The sequence below is a fragment of the Amblyomma americanum genome, chromosome 8, assembly GCF_052857255.1.
Source record: "Amblyomma americanum isolate KBUSLIRL-KWMA chromosome 8, ASM5285725v1, whole genome shotgun sequence".
In the NCBI taxonomy this organism is placed as follows: domain Eukaryota; kingdom Metazoa; phylum Arthropoda; class Arachnida; order Ixodida; family Ixodidae; genus Amblyomma; species Amblyomma americanum.
In genome coordinates, this window is record NC_135504.1 from 86,827,670 (window position 1) to 86,850,337 (window position 22,668).

General features: G+C 48.2%; 1 protein-coding gene across 1 annotated transcript in view; it reads right to left on the reverse strand.

Moving 5' to 3' along the window:
- Positions 1 to 375: 375 nt before the first annotated feature.
- The window catches only part of LOC144101976 (uncharacterized), a 100,327-nt gene continuing 78,034 nt past the window's right edge, over positions 376 to 22,668 (reverse strand). The window contains exons 2-7 of the mRNA XM_077635220.1: positions 16,231 to 16,407; positions 13,123 to 13,204; positions 10,297 to 10,474; positions 7,613 to 7,929; positions 4,895 to 5,089; positions 376 to 1,178 (exon numbers count right to left, since the gene is read on the reverse strand). Of these exons, the coding sequence (XP_077491346.1) occupies positions 513 to 1,178; positions 4,895 to 5,089; positions 7,613 to 7,929; positions 10,297 to 10,474; positions 13,123 to 13,204; positions 16,231 to 16,407 (1,615 nt within the window). The 3' untranslated portion in view covers positions 376 to 512. The remainder of the gene's footprint in view (positions 1,179 to 4,894; positions 5,090 to 7,612; positions 7,930 to 10,296; positions 10,475 to 13,122; positions 13,205 to 16,230; positions 16,408 to 22,668) is intronic.

Here is a 22,668-nt window from a genome sequence, read left to right on the forward strand (position 1 = left end):
GGCGCAAAAAACGGGGACACAGAAGGCACACACAAGACAGGACTGACGCCAACTTTCAACTGGGGTTTTTATTGCACCTAGCCTGCCTTTTATACCACAACCAAGCCATATCAACAAATGATGAATTGCCGTTTGATATGTACAACGTTTACGCATTTGTTGATATGGCTTGGTTGTGGTATAAAAGGCAGGCTAGGTCCAATAAAAACCCCAGTTGTAAGTTGGCGTCAGTCCTGTCTTGTGTGTGCCTTCTGTGTCCCCGTTTCATGCGCCATTACCAGTTTTTCTTTCAACTATCCTTGTAAAACCACAACATGCCACCGGTGAGCACAGAAGCACGCGGACGCGGAGCGCATAAAATACACGCAGAAAGGTAGTGAAAACGGTTTAATAATAATAATTGGCGTTTAATGAAAGCAGACTGAGCTTCACCTTGGCGGCGACAGGTTTTCTTGTACCCTGGCGACACGTGGCACCGAGTTCTTTCTTGATCATGCTTCTTCCCAGTGATCTTAACTGGGCCCGTCCATCCATAAACGATGACTCAGGTAGGTGCGACTCCGTATACCAAGCAGACTCGTTCCAGCAAAAACATCGCCGCGTGGGTTAATGGCCGGCGCGTCGGCTGCCTTCAAGATTGCACTGGTCCAGCTCATCTCGGAGTTCCTCAAAGAACATTTTGTCAAGCACTCGTTGCCACTCCTCATCGCACTCCATGGCAGCCGTGCTTCAAGATTGCACTGGTCCAGCTCATCTCGGAGTTCCTCAAAGAACATTTTGTCAAGCACTCGTTGCCACTCCTCACCGCGCTCCATGGCGGCCGTGCCGATGATTTTCCCCCGGAGGTGAGTGAACCTCCTCGAGGAGATGTCTGCGGCCGGCGTATTTTTGGAGGGAGCCCGGGTGCGTGTGCTGGGGAGACTTGCTGTGGCATCACCGTGGCCGTTGCTGGTGGAGCAGGAGGCTGCGCCATTGGTGCTGGTGGTGGCAGGGAGCAGCTGCGTCGCCGTTGGGTACACACCATCCTGGATGCCCTGTGCGAACGATCCTTGCGGAGGTGCAGACAAGGGCGGCGCCGGCTCAGTCCCCTGGGTGGATCCGCCTGGTCCTCGGTGGGCATCCACCGCAGCAGCCTCGGACTGAGGATGTTTTAAAACGCTCACGGCAGAGAACCGGCACTGCAGGAAGGAAGGAAGGAAGGCCTCAGACATTGCTGGCACATACCCAATACGGGGGAGTGGCGAAGGCACAGGCGGTTAATTACTGGATACAGGAAAGTTTCGACGGGAAAAGGAGTGGTAATAGTATACAGTCTGATAGTTTGGAAGAGGGAAAGACAGGGGTCCTGTGAACTTAGATCGAAGATGGGACAATGGCTTAATGTGCATAATAATCTACAATGCCTGTAATGTTTCAATGTCGTACTGACTGAGAGCGGGAAAAAGAAATTATAATGCGAGTCGCCGCGTTTCTTGAAGAAAATTTTGAACAGCAGAGCGCACACTCCTGTCGCTTCGTCCTAGCAAAGAAGCGCCAATGGAAACAGCCGCGGAGGACACAGGCAAGCCCCGTTGATGAAATGGAATTTGCAAAAGATGCTTCCTCAAATGAGAGAAGCGGCGGCACAACATCAGGAAGTGATCTGTTGTCTCAGGTTCGGCACAAGAATGGCACAGTGGGGAAGCTGCCAGGCCAGACATGTGAAGGAAGAAATTCAGAAGGGGAAGTAGTAGTAATAACTTTAATCATAGAAATATATGGGTGGGTCTCAGTGTGGAGAAACTCTTCACATTTTTTGATGTGGTCTGTGGCTCTTGTGGCAGGGTTAGAGCCCTTAGTCCAGGGCCCCACTGAATCTTGCCGCCAGGTAGGCTTTCCGGACCAGTCCTGCCTGGACCGCCGGATCCTCGCTGGAAAGCATCCTCTCCCACTGCTCCGCACTCGGGATTCCGTTTATTGCAGCCGCATTTGTCCTCTTTTCACAATACGTTAAATGAATTATTGTGGCTTTGTCCTCGCACCACGGGCATTTGCTGCTATATAGCCCTGGGTGGATCTTGCTTAGTATGTTTAGATTCGGGAAAGTTCCCGTTTGTAGTTGTCTCCAATAGACCGCTTCCTGCTGGTGGAGATTTTTGTGTGGTGGGGGATATCTAATCCTGGAACCCCTTATAGTAATTCAGAATTTTTGAGTATGCTAAGGGCACTGGTTCTGCGTCAGGCTGCTCGAGGCTGGTTTGGTAGGAGGTTCGGTTTGTAAGCTCTCGAGCTCTCCTATCCGCCTCGGCATTCCCCGCGATGCCTGTGTGTCCCGGTACCCACATTATTATGTGTTGCAATTGTTTTTCCTTCGGCGGAAATTTGGCTGTCTTTAGGATGTGGAGCGCTGTCCCCCCTATTTTGCTATTTATGTAGATTCTGCACGCTGTTTGCGAGTCTGTTAGAATTATTAGGAACCTTTGAGCACGGTAGCCCTCTGCCGCCGCTAGGGCAATGGCAGCCACTTCGACCTCCTCAATCGTGCCATCCCTGATAGTTGCGCTGGCTATTTCTTTGAGCTCATGATTAATTGGCGTTGCAACCGTTCTATTTTTTGTTATGTTGTCTAGTTCTTCCGTATGCAGCCGCATCCGTGTACGTAATGTTTTCTTTGTTGGCTAGGTTCTGTTGCACATACTGTGCCCTAGCTGCTCGTCGCTCTTTGTGCAGGTGCAGGTTTTGTACAGGTTCGGATCAAAATTTTTGAGAATTGGTGCTGCTCTAATTGTTTGCCGGAGTTCACCGGGTATTCGTTTTGATCTTTCTATCTCTGACAGTGCAACCTCGTAGCCGCATCTTTTGAGCAGCTCGGTTCCATAGTTTTGGTTCTTTTTTAGCCTCTGGAGCTGACCTACGAGTTGGGCCTCCCTTAGCTCCTCCAAAGGTGTTATGCAGACCTAGAGCCATTAGCTTCACCGTCGAGGTGGATTGCGGTAGGTGCAGCGCTGTTTTGTATGCTCGCCTAAGTATCGTGTCCGCTAGCTTTATTTCTGCTTTGTTGCAGTTGTAGTACGGTATGCTGTATGTAATTCGGCTAACCACTAGGGTCTTTACAAGCTTAAGCCTGTCGCTCTCCCGCATGCCGTGTGTTTTCCTAGAGACCCTGGTTATCATGCGGGCGACCTGTGTCGCCGAGTTCTGTATTAGTCCGAGCGCCTGCGTGCACCTTTGGTTGGATTGAATCCACATCTCTAATATTCTGATGGTTGTTCTTTCTGGTATGAGTTGCCCTTCTAGATAAACAATTAGTTTTAGTTCTTTTGTTTCCGGTGCGGATCGGTTGAGTTTACCTCGCCAGACCCTTAGTAGTTCTGATTTTTTCGTCGAGCAAGCCAAGCCCCTGTCTCTAACGTAAGTTTCTACGCACGTTGCAGCAGCCTGCAGTTTCGCTTCCTTTTCGCTGAGTGAGCCCTCCGTGACCCACACAGTGATGTCGTCCGCATACATTGCATGCCTTATGCCTTGTATGGTTTCTAGCTGTCTAGCGAGCTTAACCATTGCTATGTTAATGAGTATGGGTGAAATCACTGACCCTTGCGGCGTTCCCTTATTAGGTGTTTGAAAGCTCTTGGACCTGATTTCCCCGAGCCCTATTGTAGCCGTTCTATTTGTGAGGAAAGCTCTTACATATCCGTAGATTCTTTTCCCGCAGCTCTCCGCCTCATCACGACAGTGGGTATGTCTAAATGTTTATTTCCCACAGCTGCGCTGAAGAGCGCGCGTGCTATTGATAAAAAAAGCTCATGCAGTGAAGGATTTGGCACTCTCTGTAGCTGCGCTTGCCCTGATAGACAAGTTTCACAATGACAGGCACCCGAACGAAAGGAAAACGTGAGTTGGTGGCATAGACGCAAAGACAAAGGAGGACAACCAATATCCCACAACCTCGGGGTCAGTAGCCAATCTATGCACACGATTTCATGTTCGTCTTACTGATGACAATCAGAAGTATATAAGTCGGTTATCGAGAGCAGAAATCACGGTTTTGTTCGCGGTATTTCAGTGAAACCGAAATAGAAAAAGGGCGGTGCACGGATATTTCTGGGCATCGTTAGAACTACGACGTTCTTCACTGCCCGAAGAGAACACACACAGCATAATTCCCTCCGCGATGCGAAAAGATAAATGTCGGAGTCTTTAAGAGGGAGGTCAGCCTTAGGTACGCACACCAGATTTTTAGATGCGGGTTTTGCTGCAAGAGCTCTTATAGTGAGCCCGTCCCGGCGGATGCTTAATGTGCACTCCTACACAGTCGACATCCGCACACGTGACCGTCACGTGACTGCGCACTGTAGTAGCAAAGGTTCTGGCACAAAATATCCAGGTCTCAGACTTTACTGCTTTACTGTAGGCGTTCTAAAGGGACAGCAACCAAGAAGGCAACAGCTTTCGCCGAGTTCTGCACATTACGGTGCAGGGTTTAGCACTTGGAAATTTTAGTGCATGAATGCGTGAAACGATTACATTTTCACCTTGTCTTGTCCGCAAATGTTTTGCCGTCGGTCCGTACAAAAGGTACCGAGAAATTCACGAAATTGGTCAAGCAAGAATTGCACGCCCAAAAAATCAATGAAAATTGAACAAGAATTAAAAACTAATTAACAAGCATTGACTAATAAGTGTTAATAAGTTACAAATTTACTAAGATTACTTGGCTGTCCATTTTAAATAATTACTTAGGTGCCATCCATGATTGGATACATCCGTCATTAGAGACAACTCGAAATGCATGCTATCGCATTTCGACGTGAAAGAAGGCTTAAGCACACCTTGACATTTTTTGCTTCATAAATAACTGCTATGTCATCGAAAGCAAGAGCCAATTACAGCCAATCACGGCCACCCTTTTCCTCACCTGAGGCACCCTCATCTCTTCCGCCCGCAACCCGCGGAGAAGACGGGGCGGTTGGAAGGTGCGTCGGCGTCGCGGCTCACACCCACGTGACGAAGGCATTGCAGCCAGGAGCTGGCTGGGCTGCTGCTCGAGGCCCCTTCCAATGGCGCCGATATCAAGCAATGCATGAGCCTGACGGGAAACCGGAGCTGCCGCCTGCAATATGACACAGAGTAGCGGTCAGCCGTGGTAATGACAATACATGCAAGAATGTTGCCTGAACTGCCTCAGCCGGGGTCCTCTGTTTACAGTCTACTAGCAAAATTACTGCAGGCCCCACAGTTGCAGGGCACTTCAGAAAGTGTGCTGTTACTTTGAATAAGGACACAACATGACATACGGAGCTGCGTTGTGTCCTTTATTTTGTATCCCTACTATTGAACCGTAACCACGGAATAGAGAAAGCCACGCTCAAAGAAGGCAGCGAGTGGTGAAGACAGAACAACAATCACAAAACCACAGGCTGTACTTTAGATGCTATAATGACTGCGTGAATCAATGCTAGTGATATCACTGGCAGTGAATGAGAAGCGCGAAGCATAAGCTACATGTGGCACGAGGTAGCTATGGCCAATGGTGTTCATGCATGCCTGTTTAATAATTTGAACATAGCTGCATTTTACAACATTGTTCTATGATATTGTGCACATCTACGATGTTGTTGTACAATCATCGTACATCCGCCCGCCTAACTTTCTGCCGCGCCATGCTACAATTTCCTTCTCTTGGAATCCACTTTGTTACCCTTATGGACCGGCCGTTATCTCTCCTCGCGCGCAACCACCGCGTTCACCCTACTCGCTACAGCGCCAATGTCCCGCTATGCGGGGAGCATATAAATCTAAATCATACCACCTCGGCCTTCCGGCCATTCCGTTCCGAATGTAGCCGTGAGCATGTCCTGCGGTCGCCAGGCGTTGTTGATCAGCTCGTCGCCAGGGCTGTGGTGTCCACCAGGGCCGTTGAGGCCCCGGACCAAGGGCTCCACTCCCAGACCAAAGTCCCCCACAACCTGACCAGTAAATACATTTTCCACCGCAACCACCAGGCAGTCGCATGCGGACGACGTGGCCGTCCTTGTGCCTAGATCCAACACAATGGAGCTTGAGTGTTTGGCGGAAGATGCTCTCGGTCGAGTCGCAGCGTGGGCGAGGGATGCGAGAATCACCATCTCACGGGATAAGACAGTGTGTGCGCTCCCCCCCACAGCAGGGCGGGGAATGGAGCGCACCATGCCCGCAGTTCGCATTGACGGTGCCCGCCTGCCTTTTAGGCCCGCCTCCAAGGCGCTGGGCATCGTCTTTGACCACACCCTCTCGTTGATTCCACATGTGGAAAGACTCAAGGAGCGTGCCGAGACGCTCTACGCCCGCCTGCCCGCATGAGGGCGCTTTACCGCCAGGGTGCGCTCCTGACCCTCGCATACGCTTCGCCCGTCTGGTGGACTGAGTGTCCTCATTCGGGTCTTTGAACTCGCCTCGCGTCTGTGCAGAGGTCCCCGCTGTTGGCGTTGGCGGGGGCCTATTCCACGACGAGCACGTGGGCATTGCAGATCTTTGAGCACGCCCCTTCGTAAGCGATAGACCTCGACAGATTAAGCGCGGAATTTCCCCTCTTTTCCCATCACCGAGGCGTCGCTTTTGGGACAAGGTTAATCCGAGCTGTCGAGGTCCAACAGCCGTTTGATGTTGCCGCGCGGCATCCCTCGGAGGTCGTGGCTTTCTTGCACCGTCGTTTGGACGTGGATGGGGCGATGGCTGCGGCGTTGTCGCCGGTGCATTACGTGTACATTGATGGTGCATACACCTCTGTAGCTGCGGGGGTCACTTTTGTGGCGTCCGGATCGCGCAAAGTCGTCCGAGCGGTTGGCCGTTTTCGGGTCGACGGTGCATCGGGTCCGTAGCCCCCGGAGGTGGTGGCTTTTATGGAGGCGGTGGAGTACGTCCGTTCCCGAAGGAGAACGGCGCCGGTGCATTTATATACCGATTGTCTTCGCTCCTTTAGGCACCTGCTGCATACAACTGCGCGATTCGGCTGTGGATCACATAAAGGCCACACTTACATCAGTGGCGTCGCGCAGACCCCTCGCACTTTTCTATGTCCCTTGTCACGCCGGCATTCTCGGCAATGAGCTGGCGGATATCGTGGCCACTCGGGCTAGCCGTTCTCTCGTGTTCGGCGGGTGCTCCACTCGAAGGTCACCGTCTGAGCTTCTTTCCGCTCTATTGTCAGGGCTACGTGGGCGGTCTGGTGGCGTGAGAACAACCAGGGAACAGGAATTTTTCCTGGGTGCCTGATGTCCTTTCCATCCCGGACTGCTTTCCGACACTGCGCCCGACCGTGACACTCATTACGTGCCACGGCCGTTTTCCGGCACACATGCACAGATTTAGACTTGCGCCTTCGCCTTTGTGCCCTTGCGGGGCCCCCATTGGCGACGTTTATCATTATTTAACCAATTTTATCATTATCTCACAAATCATCATCTAACCAATTACCTAAAAGATGCGTCAAGCATAGACAGAGCATTTATTTAGCCTATGAGAAGGACTCAATTATCACTTACGATTGACAAATTATATGCATGAATGAATGAATGAATAAATGAATGAATGAATGAATGAATAAATGAATGAATGAATGAATGAATGAAATGAGTGAATATGCCTCCAGACTCACCGGAACTGGAATGCAGCAACAGTGGAGAAGCTCCTCCTCCAGACAAAGTACATGGTGGCCTGCAGCGCCTCCCACACCTTGATGGCCTCCACGTACTGGACGGTGGACAACACTGCGTCCCTGCTGCACCCGGACGACTCGCTGACAGAGCTGGACATGTCCACCTTGCTGGCAATGTGGTGCTTTGCGTGCAATGTGGCCAGATGAGCGTAGTACGCGGTCGCTGGGGCACTCGCGCTTCTTGCACACCGGGCGTATGTGTGGCACAGGTGGTAGCTCAGCTTCTGCACGTCGTCCGCTGTAATGCTGGAGTCGTCCTACACGATATAATAGTACTATGGGTGGTGTGTTTATGCATATGTGCAGTGTATATACAGATAGACTGCCCTGTTAGCTATAGCAACCCGCTAAAGCGAACAGGTACAGACTATGATGTGCTAGTTGATGAAATAATCAAATTACAATTACACTTACTTGGCTGATAACAACACATTCTGCATGCTAAACTTATATAACCCAAGTGATTATGGCACTGCAGGGTACAATGTGAATCTAATTTTACCGCAGTTCCTAGTACATTGCCTTAGACACAATTACAGGAAAATACACAAAAGTGGTATGTATGTTCCCTGTACTTGACATATTTTGCTACACTTATCCATAAGCTATCATAGTAAAGGAAATGAGCATCAGTTGTGCACTGTTACAAAACCAAGCCTTCATTCAGGAAGCATGTTTTGTTTTAAATTATATTTTCTTATTCAATATAAATGCATAATACCACCATTCCCGTCAAAAAACCATTGGAACATATTGATTAAACTGTGCAAGTGAAAGCCATTATGCTCCAAAAAATGCACAGAGGCTTCAAGCATAGACAGAACATTCTGCACGCTAATCTTATTTAGCCCAGGCACTGCAGGGTACAATGTGAATCTAATTTTGCCGCAGTTCTTAGTACATTGCCTTAGACACAATTACAGGAACGTACACAAAAGTAGTATGTTCCCTGTACATGACGTACTTTATTACACTAATCAATATGCTATCATAGTAAAATAAAAAAGCATCACTTGTGCACTATGTTACAAACCAAAGCCTTCAGGAAGCATGTTTTGTTTTAAATTATATTTTCTTATACAAAATAAATGCATCATATCACCATCCCAGTTAAAAAAAGAAAAACATTACAATCCATTATGCGCCAAAAATTGGACAGATGCTTCAAGCAGGCTGTCAGCAAACGCTTGCGCATTGAGTTCTAATGCACTTCTGCAGTTATACCCTGCATTTCACCGATGTTTTCTCACAGTCCCCGGTTCCGTATGGCAAATGGAAGGTATAAAAGGTAACCGAAGGTGGAAGGCAGAGAAGGGGAGCAGGCAAAGGTGGTGAGGTGAAAGCACGTGTGCGTGTGCAAAGAGGGATTCGTGAAAGGAGGCTCTTGCTGATTTCTGGTAGCATGATTCGGTGCAGCCACAGTTCCCCTGCAAAAATTTTTTTAGGCACTCTATAGACTGTTCATAAATTTCTGTCTATAAAGTCTATAGACTCTCCGTAGACAATCCAACGACAAACATTTTATAGGCAATACAAACTCTATAGACAGCCTATATATAGTACAGGTTTATGGGCATACACTTTAAGTAGATTTTTGTCAATAGACTATGTATAAACAAAAAGGAATAGCTACAGGAAGGCAACAGAGTCTATAAGAAGTCTGCAGACTGTCTGTAGACAATTTTTGTAAGGGTTAGCAGCGGCGTGCTTCCGCCCTCCACTTGCGATCACTTTAATGATGATAAAATCTGCCAGTGGCTACAAGACACACTAGTCGCGCTGCAGGAAGGCAATGGATGCAGCCCAGGCTCATGTTCGGAACGCTGCGCGTATGCACAGACAGATCGAGTAGACGACAAACGTTCTCGGGACGCTGCCCGCAAATGCGCTGTGCAGTACGGGGCCCCAATGCATTACCAGCCAATTTCCATCAGGCTATGAGGGACTCGTTAAGTTCCCCATAACATGAGCATAACCGTCATGTGTGACGTCGCCGCGTTAATCACTTCACAAACCAGCTAACGCATATTACTGTACCCGCCGCAGTGACTCAGTGCCTTTGGCCGTCGGCTGCTGATCCCAAGGCCGCAGGATCCAATCCTGTCAGCCGCAGCCGCATTGCGATGAAGGCCAAATACAAAACGGCCCGTGTTCTGTACGCAGTCAATGCAATGTTAATGATTCCCAGGTGACAAAAATTAATCCGGTGTTCTCGACTAGGGCGTCCCTCACTGTCGGTAGTGTGTCGCTTCGCGATGTTAAACCCCATAGTCTAGAACCCGAAAGACACAGGTTGGCCTCTGGCTGCGGCGGTCGCATTTCGTTGGAAGCGAAATTCTAGAGGCCCGGGTACCGTGCGATGTCGGTGCACGTTGAAGAACCACATGAGGTCAAAAATTCCGATGGCCTTCACTACGCGTCCCTTATAGCCTGAGTCGCTCTGGGACGTTAAGCTCAAATAAACTAAAATTGTTTTTATGATATCACTGGCCATATCCTGTGGTTAAGCGATTGTAATTTTTTTTGCCTGTTAAAATGACTACGTTGCCATGGAAGGGGATGGGCAAATCACAGGCGCAACTCTGGTATCAGACCTCCTGTTCCTCCTCAACTGGGACACCCACCTTTCCCGCGCACGCAACCCGATGTGGTCACGGCGCTGTTGGGAAGTAGGACGGGGCCCCGGCTCACACCCACGTGACGAAGGCACGGCAGGAGCTCTCTGTGCTGCTGCCCGAGGCCCCCTCCATTGCCGTCGGCATCGAGCAATGCATGAGCCTGACGGGAGACCGAAGCAGCCTCCTGCAATATCACACAGAATAGCGGTCAACCACAGTAATTGACAGTACATGTTAGAGTATTCCCTAAACTGCCATGGCCACATTCCCCTCTTTACACCAATTTGCCGAAATGTAGAGCACACCCTTAGAGTGTGCTTCAAAATGCGCTGTTATTTTGAGTCTGTTACTTTGAATACTTTATTGACTTCCCTCTCCCAGCAGGTGTCACTGTTACTCTTGTCTATTACTTAGATTTTAAGCGGGTAGAAGTAACCAAGTGATGGTTATCTGATTGGTAAAAGCGGTTGTACTGGTTTCTTAAAGTGAAGCTGAACCATTCGTCGCAAATTCTGAGAGATTCAAGTAATTGACTGTCTCCTGCTTGTAAATGAAGCACACCAAGGGGCGCAGCGGCCCTTTCTCCGATATGCTCTTCGCGAGCCTGGCCGCTCGCTTACAAGCGTCGTCATTCCCCCGAGCATCTTCTGCGACGTCATTCTTCCATGCGAATGAAGCGAGCGTGAACCGCACATGGCGACTCCGGGGCTGGGAGCGAAACGTCAGTGCTCCCCGGAAGTGAAGTGAGCATATCTTACGACCAAAGGAAGCAACACTGAGGTGGCCCCGGATGCGTGTTGCGACGCCACCAGTCAAGGCATAGGTCGAGACACGAGCACCCATCCTCTGTGTTGACTGCGTACATTCGCCTAAAGCAGCGAGGTGAAATGCCGCACAGTGCGCGTCTGTGTCCCGGTCAATATTAGCTCTTGTTTTTATATTAGCTTGTTTTTATTCGTTTCAGACAAATAATAACCCCAGCTGTCGCTTACAATCACCAGTTTAGCCAATCAACGCGCACACAAACAATTTGCGACAGTATTCGTGACGTCACAGGTACGTCTATCATGACAACTGTTTGGTATAGACCGAATTTAGATTTCCCGGTTTTTGCAGTTTTAAAGTTCTTCTACTCTGTATTTTCAAAAGCGGTTTTTGCCGGATAAAAGAAACTCTAAAGAATCCAATGTTATCGACTGAAAATGTAAAAGAAAAAAGCAGGTTGCCCTTTAAATAACGCCACGAGGTTGAAATTTATTGGAAGCTCTCCAATTGCAGTACGTCTCTAGCTCTCTCTTCCCTCTTTCATTCTCTACTTCTTCCTTCCCCTCATGGCGCGGTTGAGGTATCCACCGAACTTTGGATGTTGGCAGCCCTGAATATATACATGTAGACCTGGAATCTTCACCTTACTAGGCGCCGCGGTGGCTCAGTGGTTATGGCGATCGGCTGCTGACCCGAAAGATGCGGGCTCGATCCCGGCAGTGGCAGTTGAATTTCCATGAAGGCGAAATTCTGAAGGCCCGTGTACTGTGCGATGTCAGTGCACGTTAAAGAATAGCCCGAGTCGATTTGGGATGTTAAACCCCCATAAACCCATAAACCAAACCTTCGCCTTAACAGCTAATGGCCTTAAATTACACAAGGGGCAGGGTAATCTTCAAGCTAGAGTGTAGCACGACTCAGTGTATTAGAAAGTACGTACACTGATAGCCCATTCGTGCCAATGCGGGTCGGAAACCGAGCAAACTTGCCCCACCTGAGCATGGATTTCAATCTCTCTGATCGGCTGGTGCCCCAAGCGACATCGCTGCAGCTCAGACTTTTCCAGCACCTGAATGCATAACGTTGGTGAATAAGATTATTTTGTGCTGTCACGTATTGGTGGCGGGAGTCCAGGCAGTGAGGAAGACGGCCAAAAGCGATTCTAAAAGTAAGCTTTACTGGGGCTGCACTGCGTCCTGTCACGACCCAGCTGGCGGCCCTGCGGCGAAATTTTCCCGCGCTTGGCTACGTCGGAATGACATTCCCCTTTACCTGGTTCCCTGCAAGAAGGACGCCTGGGAAAGCGACCGACAATGGACAGACGACGGGGGAAGAATAAAAGGACAGCACGTCAAGTAATTAACTGTGTCCAACCGCAGAGTTCTCGCCGAAGTTGAGGCCCGCGGCGCCGCAGGGAACACAGGTGTTTTTGATGGACATGTTGCAGCTTGCAGCACTGTTGCATCGCAGTAAAAAATAGCGGCGGACTTGCGATTTCTTCTCACCCGTTTGCATGGGTTGTCTCTGCAACGCGTCACTCCGCTTTCTACGTGCTGTGCAACTTTTCCCATCTTGGAGAAGGTCAAGTTGTGTGAAGTCACGCAGGGAGTAGGCAGCATACCTTGGATGCCTCCTTTTTTCCTCTCCGCAACACGGTGACGGAGCGCACTTCTGCCGCTCTCCACGGCAGGAGTGGCATCAATCACACCTAGCGTTCCGCTGAATGGATCAAAATGCACCGGAGTTTTATGCAGAATCCACTTTCATGACCTGCGCATGCGATGCCGGCAGATGCTTTTGAGCTTTTCTGCTTGACCGATGGTCAAGGTCAAAGGTGAGATAGATGGTACAACAGCCGCTAGTGTCGCCTGCTATAGCTGCCGTCAAGTGTCAAACCTGAATACCACCAGTTTTGTTCATGGTTTCACCGCTAGTTACATTCAAGGTCAAACTTGCGGCCCCGCTGAACTCTAGCTACTTTCAAGGTCAAGCTTATGGCCCCTTTGACGGCTTGAAAAGCTGGCGCTGTGAAGCTTTTCACTCGAAAAAAGAAACGCAGATAGTCACCTTCCTCGAAGCGCCACACTTTTCGCGAGGCTGGTTCCACTGCAGGACACGGTCTCCCGTTACCAGGACACCCATGCGGGACCTGAGATGCAAAGGATGGAATGGCAGGGACTGTACTGCTCCGGTTCCACGTTGTAGCTCCGGGCAGCTGAAATTCACGGGTGTACATAGAATGGGCGCGAAGTTATTGCCCCAACTGAAAGCTGATCGCGTACAAGGCAGTGCGGCTCCAAAAGGGGAGTGAGTTTAGCATCGCGAACAAAGCTCCAGAGAGTTATCTGACCACGTGCGTGTTCCCAAGCTATCCGGAGCACAGGTTAATACCCTTAACTATACGAGTTCTGAGTTGGGGCGTCACACTAGGCTGTTGGACCATTCTGAATTCAGGGAGCACGAAAGAATTGTGTGGGCTCTGGGGTATTGAACTGAACCAGCCAGCAAATGTGCCTCGTATTGGATTGGCCACTGGCTGATGAAGGGGCAGAACCTTAGGTGATTTACGGAGCGTGCTGAGTGAGGAAGGTCGCTATGGGCCCTGGCGACAAGGCTCATCCAGTCGTTCGATGCATGAACTCTAAATTTTTGACTGTTCGCTTTTTCCTTCACATGTAAAAAGTTTTGTCAAAGTGCCATTAAACCAGCTTGTTTTCGTTTTTCCAAAGATCAAGTTCCATCTTTCTTCAGCTCGAAGGCTCGGAAACGCTACTGAATGGAGCCCAGGTTTACGTTAGCCAGCTCCCCACGACAACTGGTTGTCATGGACACGTTGCCCATACGGCAGTGCCTTGGTTCCGGAAAAAAAAAACGTGTGAATAAAATGCCCCCATTTGCGAAGTGGGAAAAAATGTCTCCAATTGGATGCCGCCAAACATCTTAGGTATGACAGCGAGGGCTATTTCTTCTTACTGCTTCTTTGGAGACATCCATTTTTGGGAACGTGCGCCATATTTCTTCGACAACACGTGTGCACGCACAATGTCGAGTTGCTGAATTATGGGTTACGCATCAGGCATCTGCAGAGCCACCTTCACCTGGACAATACAGCCCAAGCTAGTCTAAATAACAAAGCGCACTACTGTATTGATCAGCCTACACTGATATATACATTTGATGTGTACACCGTAGAGTTCGCACATGGCCGCGTAGATAGGAGGTATCAAAAGGTAGAACTTTGCCAAGAATACATGGCCAGAAACATAGAAATGAGAATGGTTTCATTTTTGTCTTATCCGCACTTATTTGCGCAGTTCTACCTTTAATTCAAATCTACCAACTGGCCCACAAGAACGTTCTACTTAGGAGGTACGTTCTGCAAGTTGCCCAATTTAGCTTGGGAAAAGAAGACGAAGAAAAGCGGCACAATCAATAAGACGGCCTCAATAGAATCCATGCTATTTTAAGGAAGCTATTAGTATATAAAAATTAGAGAGGAAAGGTGCAGTAATCCTTCAGCAAGCACTTGCGCATTGAGTTCGAATGCACTTCCGCAGACACACCCGGTATTTCACCAGTATTTTCTTTAGTTCCCCGTTCCGTACGGGAAAGGGCAGAAATAGAGAGAGAAGGAAGGTGGAAGGTGAAGAAGGGGAGCAGGTGAAGGGGGTGAAAGTGGTGGCAGTCGGGTGAAACAGTTGCGTGCACACAGAGGTATTCCTGAGAGGAGACTCTCGCTCACCTTTGGAGGCATGATTCGATGGAGCCGCAATTAACACTTACAAAAATTTCTTTAGACACTCTGTAGACAATTTATATAAAATACCTAGACAACATTCAATAGGCAATACAAATCACATAGACAGTCTATAGATAATCTATAGATCTATGGCCAAACAATATTTAGCAGGTTTTTGTCTACAGACTATGAATGGAGAGAAGAAAATATCTATAGGAAGGCAGGCAATCAAGAACCGCATAAACTGTCTATAAACCATTTTTGTTAAGGTTAGCAGCGGTGCACCTCCGCCTCCGCTCTCGTGATCGCTTCAGTGACGATAAAAACTACCAGTAGCTACAGGACACACAAGACACACTGCGGGAAGACAATGGATGCAGCCGAGGCTCATGCTTGGAGCGCTCCACGTATGCAGCGACGGATCGAGTGGAGGCTAAACATTCTCGGGATGCTGCCCGCACACGCGCTGTGCTGCAAAGGGCCCCTGTGCGTTTCCAAACAATTTCTCAGGCTATAAAGGGACTTGTTAAGTTTCCCATAACATGAACACAATCGTCGTTCTGTCACGCGTGACCTCACTGCGTTAATCATTGCACTAAGTACCTAGCGCATATCACTGAACTTTCTGCGATGGCTCAGTGGCTTTGGCTGTCGGCTACTGATCCCAAGGTCGCGGGATCGAGTGGTGGCAGCAGCGGCCACGTTGCGATGAAGGCTACATGCAAAAATGCGCGTGTGCCCTGCACTAGGGCGTCCCTCACTGTCCATACTGTGCCGCTTCGGGACGTTAAACCCCACAATTTACAGCCCGAAAGACGCAGGTTCGATCGCGGCTGCAGTGGTCGCATTTCAATGGGGCGAAATTTAAGAGGTCTGTGTACTGTGCGATGCTAGTGGACGTTAAAGAACTTCATGCGGTCGATGTTTCGCAGCCCTTCACTACGGTGTCCCTCATAGCCCAAGTAGCCTGGGACGTTAAACCCCCATAAACCAAACCATTTCTCTTATGTCAGTGGCCGTACAAGCAGTTAAGCGGTTGTAATTATATTGTCTGTTACATAACTACCACATCATCGAAGGGCTTTGGCCAATAACCAGCGCAACTCTGGTATCAGTCCTCCTCACCTGCGGCAACCACCTCTCCCCTGCGGAGAAGACGGGGAGGTTGGGAGGTGCGTCGGCGTCCCGGCTCATACCCACGTGGCGAAGGCACGCCAGCTAGGAGCTGGCTATGCTCTGCTCGAGGCCCCCTCGAGGATAAAACTACTAACAGTAAATAATTACTAAGTAACAGAGGAGACAACGGAACTCGAAATGCTTAAGAAGACTTAAGTGCACCACTAATTTTTTTTGCTTCATAAACAAATGCGATGTCATCGGAAGGCATGGGGAAATCACGGGCCCAAATCTGGTTATCATTTCACCCTGATCCTCACCCAAGACACCCTCCGCTTCCACGCCTGCAAGCTGCGGAGTAGACGGGGCGGTAGTCCCGGCTCACACCCACGTGACGAAGGCACAACAGGAGCTCGCTGTGCTGCTGCCCCGAGGCCCCCTCCATTGCCGTTGACATCGAGCAATGCATGACCCTGATGGGAGACCGGAGCTGCCGCCTGCAATATGACACAGAATAGCAGTCAGCCGCGGTAATGACAATACATGCAAATGTATTCCCTGAACTGCCACAGCCGGGGTCCTCTGTACACACTCTACTGGCAAAATTACTACAGGCCCCACTGTTACAGGGCGCTTCAGAACGCGCTCTAATACTTTGAATATTTTACTGTCTTTCCTCACACACGTGGTGCCACTGCTACTCCTGTCCTAGTGGGGCCACAGCTCCGAGTAATCTGCGCAAGAAAGACCGTGCGTTGGTTTTCGTATTCCATGGTTACAGCACGATCGACAGCACACAGAATAAAAAACACAGCCCAACATACGGAGGTGTGTTGTGTCCTTTATTCTGTATCCCGACTATCGTGCTGTACCACGGAATAGAGAAAGCTACGTCTAAGAAGCCAGCGAGTGGTGAAGGCAGAACAGCCACAATAACAAAATGACAGGCTCTACTTTGGCTGTTATGACTGCGTGAGTCAACGCGAGTGATATCACAGACAGTGAATATAGAAGCGCGAAGCGTAAGTGACATGTGGTTCAACGCAGCTGTGGCGAATGGTGTTCATACGTGCCTGGTTAATAATTTCAACACAGCTGCATCGTACAACCTTGTTGAGACAAGGGAACACGCAGAGGTAGTGGTTGCGTGGTCACATACGTTCTTCGTTCGATTCTGTGGGCCACCTTAGTTAGCGTTTCGCACTAGTCTTAAAGAGGCAGAAAAACCTGAATTACCTCCCTATTTGGGCACCAGAGGACGGCACCTATGCTAAGCGCTACACTTCCTCTCGCTTTCTTAGCCTTTTATCTCTTCACCAAAAACAACAAAGATGCTGAAGAAAAATGTATAACTACCGGCTCCCAGGCACACCTTAGCGGAGATGCTAATGGAGTCGGCAAAGATGTGTTATGTTACCCGCAGGCCTATTGTATTTCCTGGTACGACTGCCTGCTAGCCCAATCACAGGCAGATGTTGCAAGTCGACTAAATAGACGGCAAAGCAGAGCACTCAACGATGTAATCCGCATGTTGGCGACGAGGCTTGTCAGGGTGCAGAGAATTTGATAAAAAAATACCAAAAATGTTTTACTATTGAGTGTGATGGGGAACAGGGATCAGCCGAGAAATACATTATGGTTCACGTGACTCAGTCCCATCTGCCCCAGATGCACCCGTACCCAGATTACTTGAGATCGGGTAGGTCATCGGCTAGGATAAACCACACGAATCGCCTTGTACAGAACCCAGAAGTATGGAAATTGAAAAGGATCGCAAAATAGTTCGATGAATTCATGATTTGATATATAAATCTTATTTTTGTAATCAGTACATACTGCAGACCCTTGTCAGGGTTTAAGCAGGATAGGCATGTGTTGACAACAGTAGTTCAGAAAGATGCAGATCACAAAAAAATATGCATAAGAAAATAGTGACAAATGTCATAAAACTAAACCACGCCATAGCATTATTACAATCGGATATTGTACGCGGAAAAAGCGAATACTTGAAACAGACTAATGTAAGTTTAGTAAATGGATTTCATACTATCGAAGCATATTCGAGGTTTCACTTGATGGATTCGTTAGATGTCAATAGTTTTACGTTGGGAGGAAAATTTCTAGGTTTATGCCTCAGGAAACATAGCTTTCTAAATGAGGAAGGACATATGTTATCTGTGTGCGAATTCTAGGAAAGATTGTTAGTTATGGTTACACCTAGATATTTGTAGCTGTTAACCTGCTTTAGTGGCGATCGAAGTGTATTCATCTGGTTTAGTGGATTCTTTTTGTGTGTTATTTGGAGCAAAACTATTTTTTCAGTGTTAACAACCATGGCCAACCCACTGCACCAATCAAGCACATTTTTTGTGGAGATTGGTAAGCTTATCCCTAACCTGCAATCAAGAATACATTGTACCCAGGCTACAGATGCGCTTCTTGCTCTCATGCGCAGGGCACTGCCCACTGGGCGTTGCTGTAGGCCTAACCTGCTTCACATTTATGAGGAAGGAAAGCTTAAAGGTTCTTGCTAACCACACGACCCTCGCCATACAAGCGGCGAAGTGCACGGTTAGTTAGTTTTCGCTAGGGCTACTCATAGTCTTTGGCCTAGGGCATAGCGGCATCGTCTGCGCCATCGGCGAATCGGTGCGTTGCGACATTAGACGTTTTTAGCATACCGTATACGTACTACCAGAGACGTATACCGGTTTACCGGACCCCTCTAGCGCATGCGCAGTGGCACTGTTTGGGTCAGGAAAAGCCACTGCGCGTGCGCAGGAGTCCGGTAAGCTAGTATACGTCTCCGCTAGTACATATACGGTATGCTAAAAACGTCTATTGTCTGCTGCGCATGCGCAAGCGCGCTGAGACGGCGGTCAGCTGGCGAGGGACCCTCATGTCCGGCTTCTAAAATTGTGACGTGACGGCCTCTCCTAAATTCTTTCCTTCCTCTCTGTGTTTGCATCGCAGCCACAGTGCACGGTTACCTGGAACTATAGCCACTATCTACCATATTATGCATAACACTATTACCAGTGCCCTATAAATGGACTAATCGCTCAATAAAATTAGCAGTTTGTACTCGCAACGAATTTTGTAGCGAACGAGCAAAGCATGCCAGGCGCGGCCGCTGCTAGTCCTGTTAGGTTCGCTTCACCGCATGACAACCTGTGGCTCGGAAAATGAATGCGAGAGATCGAGGCCACCCTCACAGGAGCCCACATGTCTCTGGTGAATAGCAGCAAGCAACTGTACTGTGGTAGCTTTAGAAAAATGGCTATGTTCAACGTGGCTTGAATGTAGTTATATATGACTGAATTCTGTTAAACATGGTCTCCACTGTCTCAGATCAAATGTCAAGGACAGGTACCCAATGGTCAGAGTCAAATGATAACGTGGCCACACTACCATAGCTTGCTTCATACTAGCACGCAGTTAAGTTCGGTTTGAACTTGATGCATTGAAGTTCATTGTCAATTTGGTATCTACTGTCGCAAATCTAATGTCAAGTTGAGGTACCCAATGGTCACACATGGTCACACCATCATGCAGTTAAGTTCGATATGACCTTGTGAGGCATTGAAGGTCATTGTCAATTTGGTACCTACTGTCTCAAGCAAAATGTTAATGCCAAGGTGAGGTACGCAATAGTCACAGTAATATGATCACATGGTCATACCATTATGCAGTTAAGTTCGATATGACCTTGTGATGCATTGAAGGTCATTGTCGATTTGGTATCTACTGTCTCAAACAAAATGTCAAGGCCAAGGTGAGGTATGCAATAACCATAGTAATATGATCACATGGTCATACCATCATGCAGTTAAGTTTGATATAACCTTGTGATGCATTGAATGTCATTGTCAATTTGGTACCTGCTGTTTCAAACAAAATGTCAAGGCCAAGGTGAGGTACGCAATAGTCATAGTAATATGATCACATGTTCATACCATCATGCAGTTAAGTTCCGTTTGACCTTGTGAGGCATTGAAGGTCACTCTCGATTTGGTGCATACTGTCTCAAATCAAATGTCAAGGTCAAGGTGAGGTACCCAATGGTAATAGTCATATGATCACGTGGTCATACCACCATGCAGTTATGTTCAGTTTGACCTTGTGAAGCATTGAAGGTCATTTTCTCATCCACATCGAAATCAGAAGTTGTACCTCGATTAGTAGAGATCTCGCTCTAAAAAAAAAAACAAAATTCTAGGGACATTTAAAGAGCCTCTGAAGGGGCTGAGGTGTTAAAGGATGTCGCTTCCTGAATATCCACGGGCAGGAATTTTTTTGATGTGATTTGTGGAAGCTGAGTTAGTATAGTCAGAATTTGAGTTTCATTGACTTCGCGCCTTTCCCTCTCCTCTGGCGCTACTCCGCCCGCCCCACCACCGGAGCGGAGCTTCCTGACTCGCCACGGCCATGGTAGCTGTTTGACGTCTCAGAAGAATCTAACCAATAGCTATCTCTGAGCTGTTATATGCAGGAGCCTGCAATGCAGTGTGTTCGCCAAATTTCGCGCGTGATTGTGGGTTCTCTGCTGCATATAGAAGTGCATTATTTGAATCAAGTGTTCATGACTAACACAATGCAGTGACTTGGGGAGTTTATGTGCTCTCCTTGGAAGGTGTTTCAGAGCCCCTTTAAGTCACTTAAGAGCAATCGCAGGCTGCGTCTCGCGCGCCATCTCTTGGCACTGTGGCATATACTCCACCGCGTTGATGGTTCCCTCGCTACGATTGGTCAAGCGGCTTTCGGCTGCTCGTGCGTATAGGCTATACTAATTGTTGATATTAATTGTTGACATTATTTGGTCATATTAATTTATTAGATGCATTGCTGCATGCTCTTATTTCACTCTGAACCCACACAATACATTTTGTTGCACTCAAATCTAGCTCCTCCGTGGTCGAGGAATAGCGCGCCCCAATTAAGACAAAAGATTCGAGTCCCTGCTGGAAACTTTTCTCTTAGGTGCAATTACTTTTCTTTCTTTGACTGTCCTGTGGCTGTGACGTCACAACCCTCTTGGACAATGTGAATTGTCGTCACGCCGCCGGACCTCGAGCTTTCGCCACAACGGCTACTCTAAAGCTATCGCGTTAAAATCTCCCAGCTTCGACCGCTCTCTTCGCCAGGCAACTGCGCACTGAGCTCCCATCATCATCATCATCATCAGCCTTACTACACCCACTGCAGGACAAAGGCCTCTCCCATGTCTCTCCATTTAACCCTATCTTTTGCCATCTGCATCCACCCTTTGCCTGCAAACTTCTCAATCTCATCTGCCCACCTAACCTTCTGCCGCCCCCTGCTATGCTTACTTTCGCCCCCTGCTATGCTTACTTTCTCTTGGAATCCACTCCATTACCCTTAAGGACCAGCGGTTATCTTGCCTTCGCATTACATGCCCTGCACCAAGCCCATTTCTTTCTCTTGATTTCGACTAGGATGTCATTAACCCGCGTTTGTTCCTTCACCCACTCTGCCCTCTTCCGGTCTCTTAACGTTACATCTATCACTTTTCTTTCCATGGCTCACTGCGCAGTCCTTAACTTAAGCTGAACTCTTTTCGTTACTCTCCACATTTCTGCCCCGTAGGTGAGTACCGGTAAGATACAGCTGTTGTGCACTTTTCTCTTGAGGGAAATTGGTAAACTGCCACTCATGATCTGCGAGAACCTGCCATATGCGCTCCACCTCATTCTTATTCTTCTAGTTATCTCCCTCTCATGATCTGAATCATCTGTCACTACCTGCCCTAAGTAGACTTATTCCTTCACAACTTCCAGGCTCTCGCTGCCAATTGTGAACTGTTGTTCTCTTGCTAGACTGTTGAACATTACCTTTGTTTTCTGCATGATAATTTTTAGACCCATCGTTCTGCTCTGCCTGTCTAACTCATTGATCATGATTTGCAGTTTACCTCCCGAGTGACTCAGCAAGGCAATGTCATCAGCGATTCGCAGAATATTTAGGTATATTCTTCATTTATTCTTATTCCCAACTGTTCCCAATTCAGGCCTCGGAATACCTCCTGTAAATAGACGGTTAATAGCATTGGCGAGATCATGCCTCCTTGCCTGACGCAATTCCTTATTGGAATTTTATTGCTGACTTTATGGAGGACTATAGTAGCTGTGCAGTTGCTATATATATCTTCCAGTATTTTGACATACGGCTCTTCTACCCCCTGATCACGCAATGCCTGTATGACTGCTGAGGTTTCCACTGAGTCGAATGCTATCCGTAATCAATGAAAGCTATATATAGAGGTTGGTTATATTCTGCGCATTTCTCTGTCACCTGATTGAGAGTGTGAATATGATCTATTGTGGAATATCCTTTAAGAAAGCCCGCCTGATCATTTGGTTGATTAAAGTCTAAGGTTGCCCTGACTCTATTAGCGATTACCGTAGTTGTCAGGGCAACCTTAGACTAATCAACCAAATGATCAGGTGGGCTTTCGTAAAGGATCTTCCATATTGAGATAAATTTTTTCTTGTAGTAATTTTAACAACTGCACCTGCCCGTTTCGGCCGAGCATGACGGAAGCCCGTAATCATCTCACGGAACAAAACCCAGACATAGACAGAAACCTTCTTCACCTATGGGAAGCACGAAGGAGCCTTATCAGAAGATGGAGGCAGCAAAAATACAACAGGAAACTCAAACTGAAGATCACCGAACTAACCAAGGAGGCATCAGAGCACGAAGACAACATCGCCACGCAAAACTGGCAAGAGTTTACG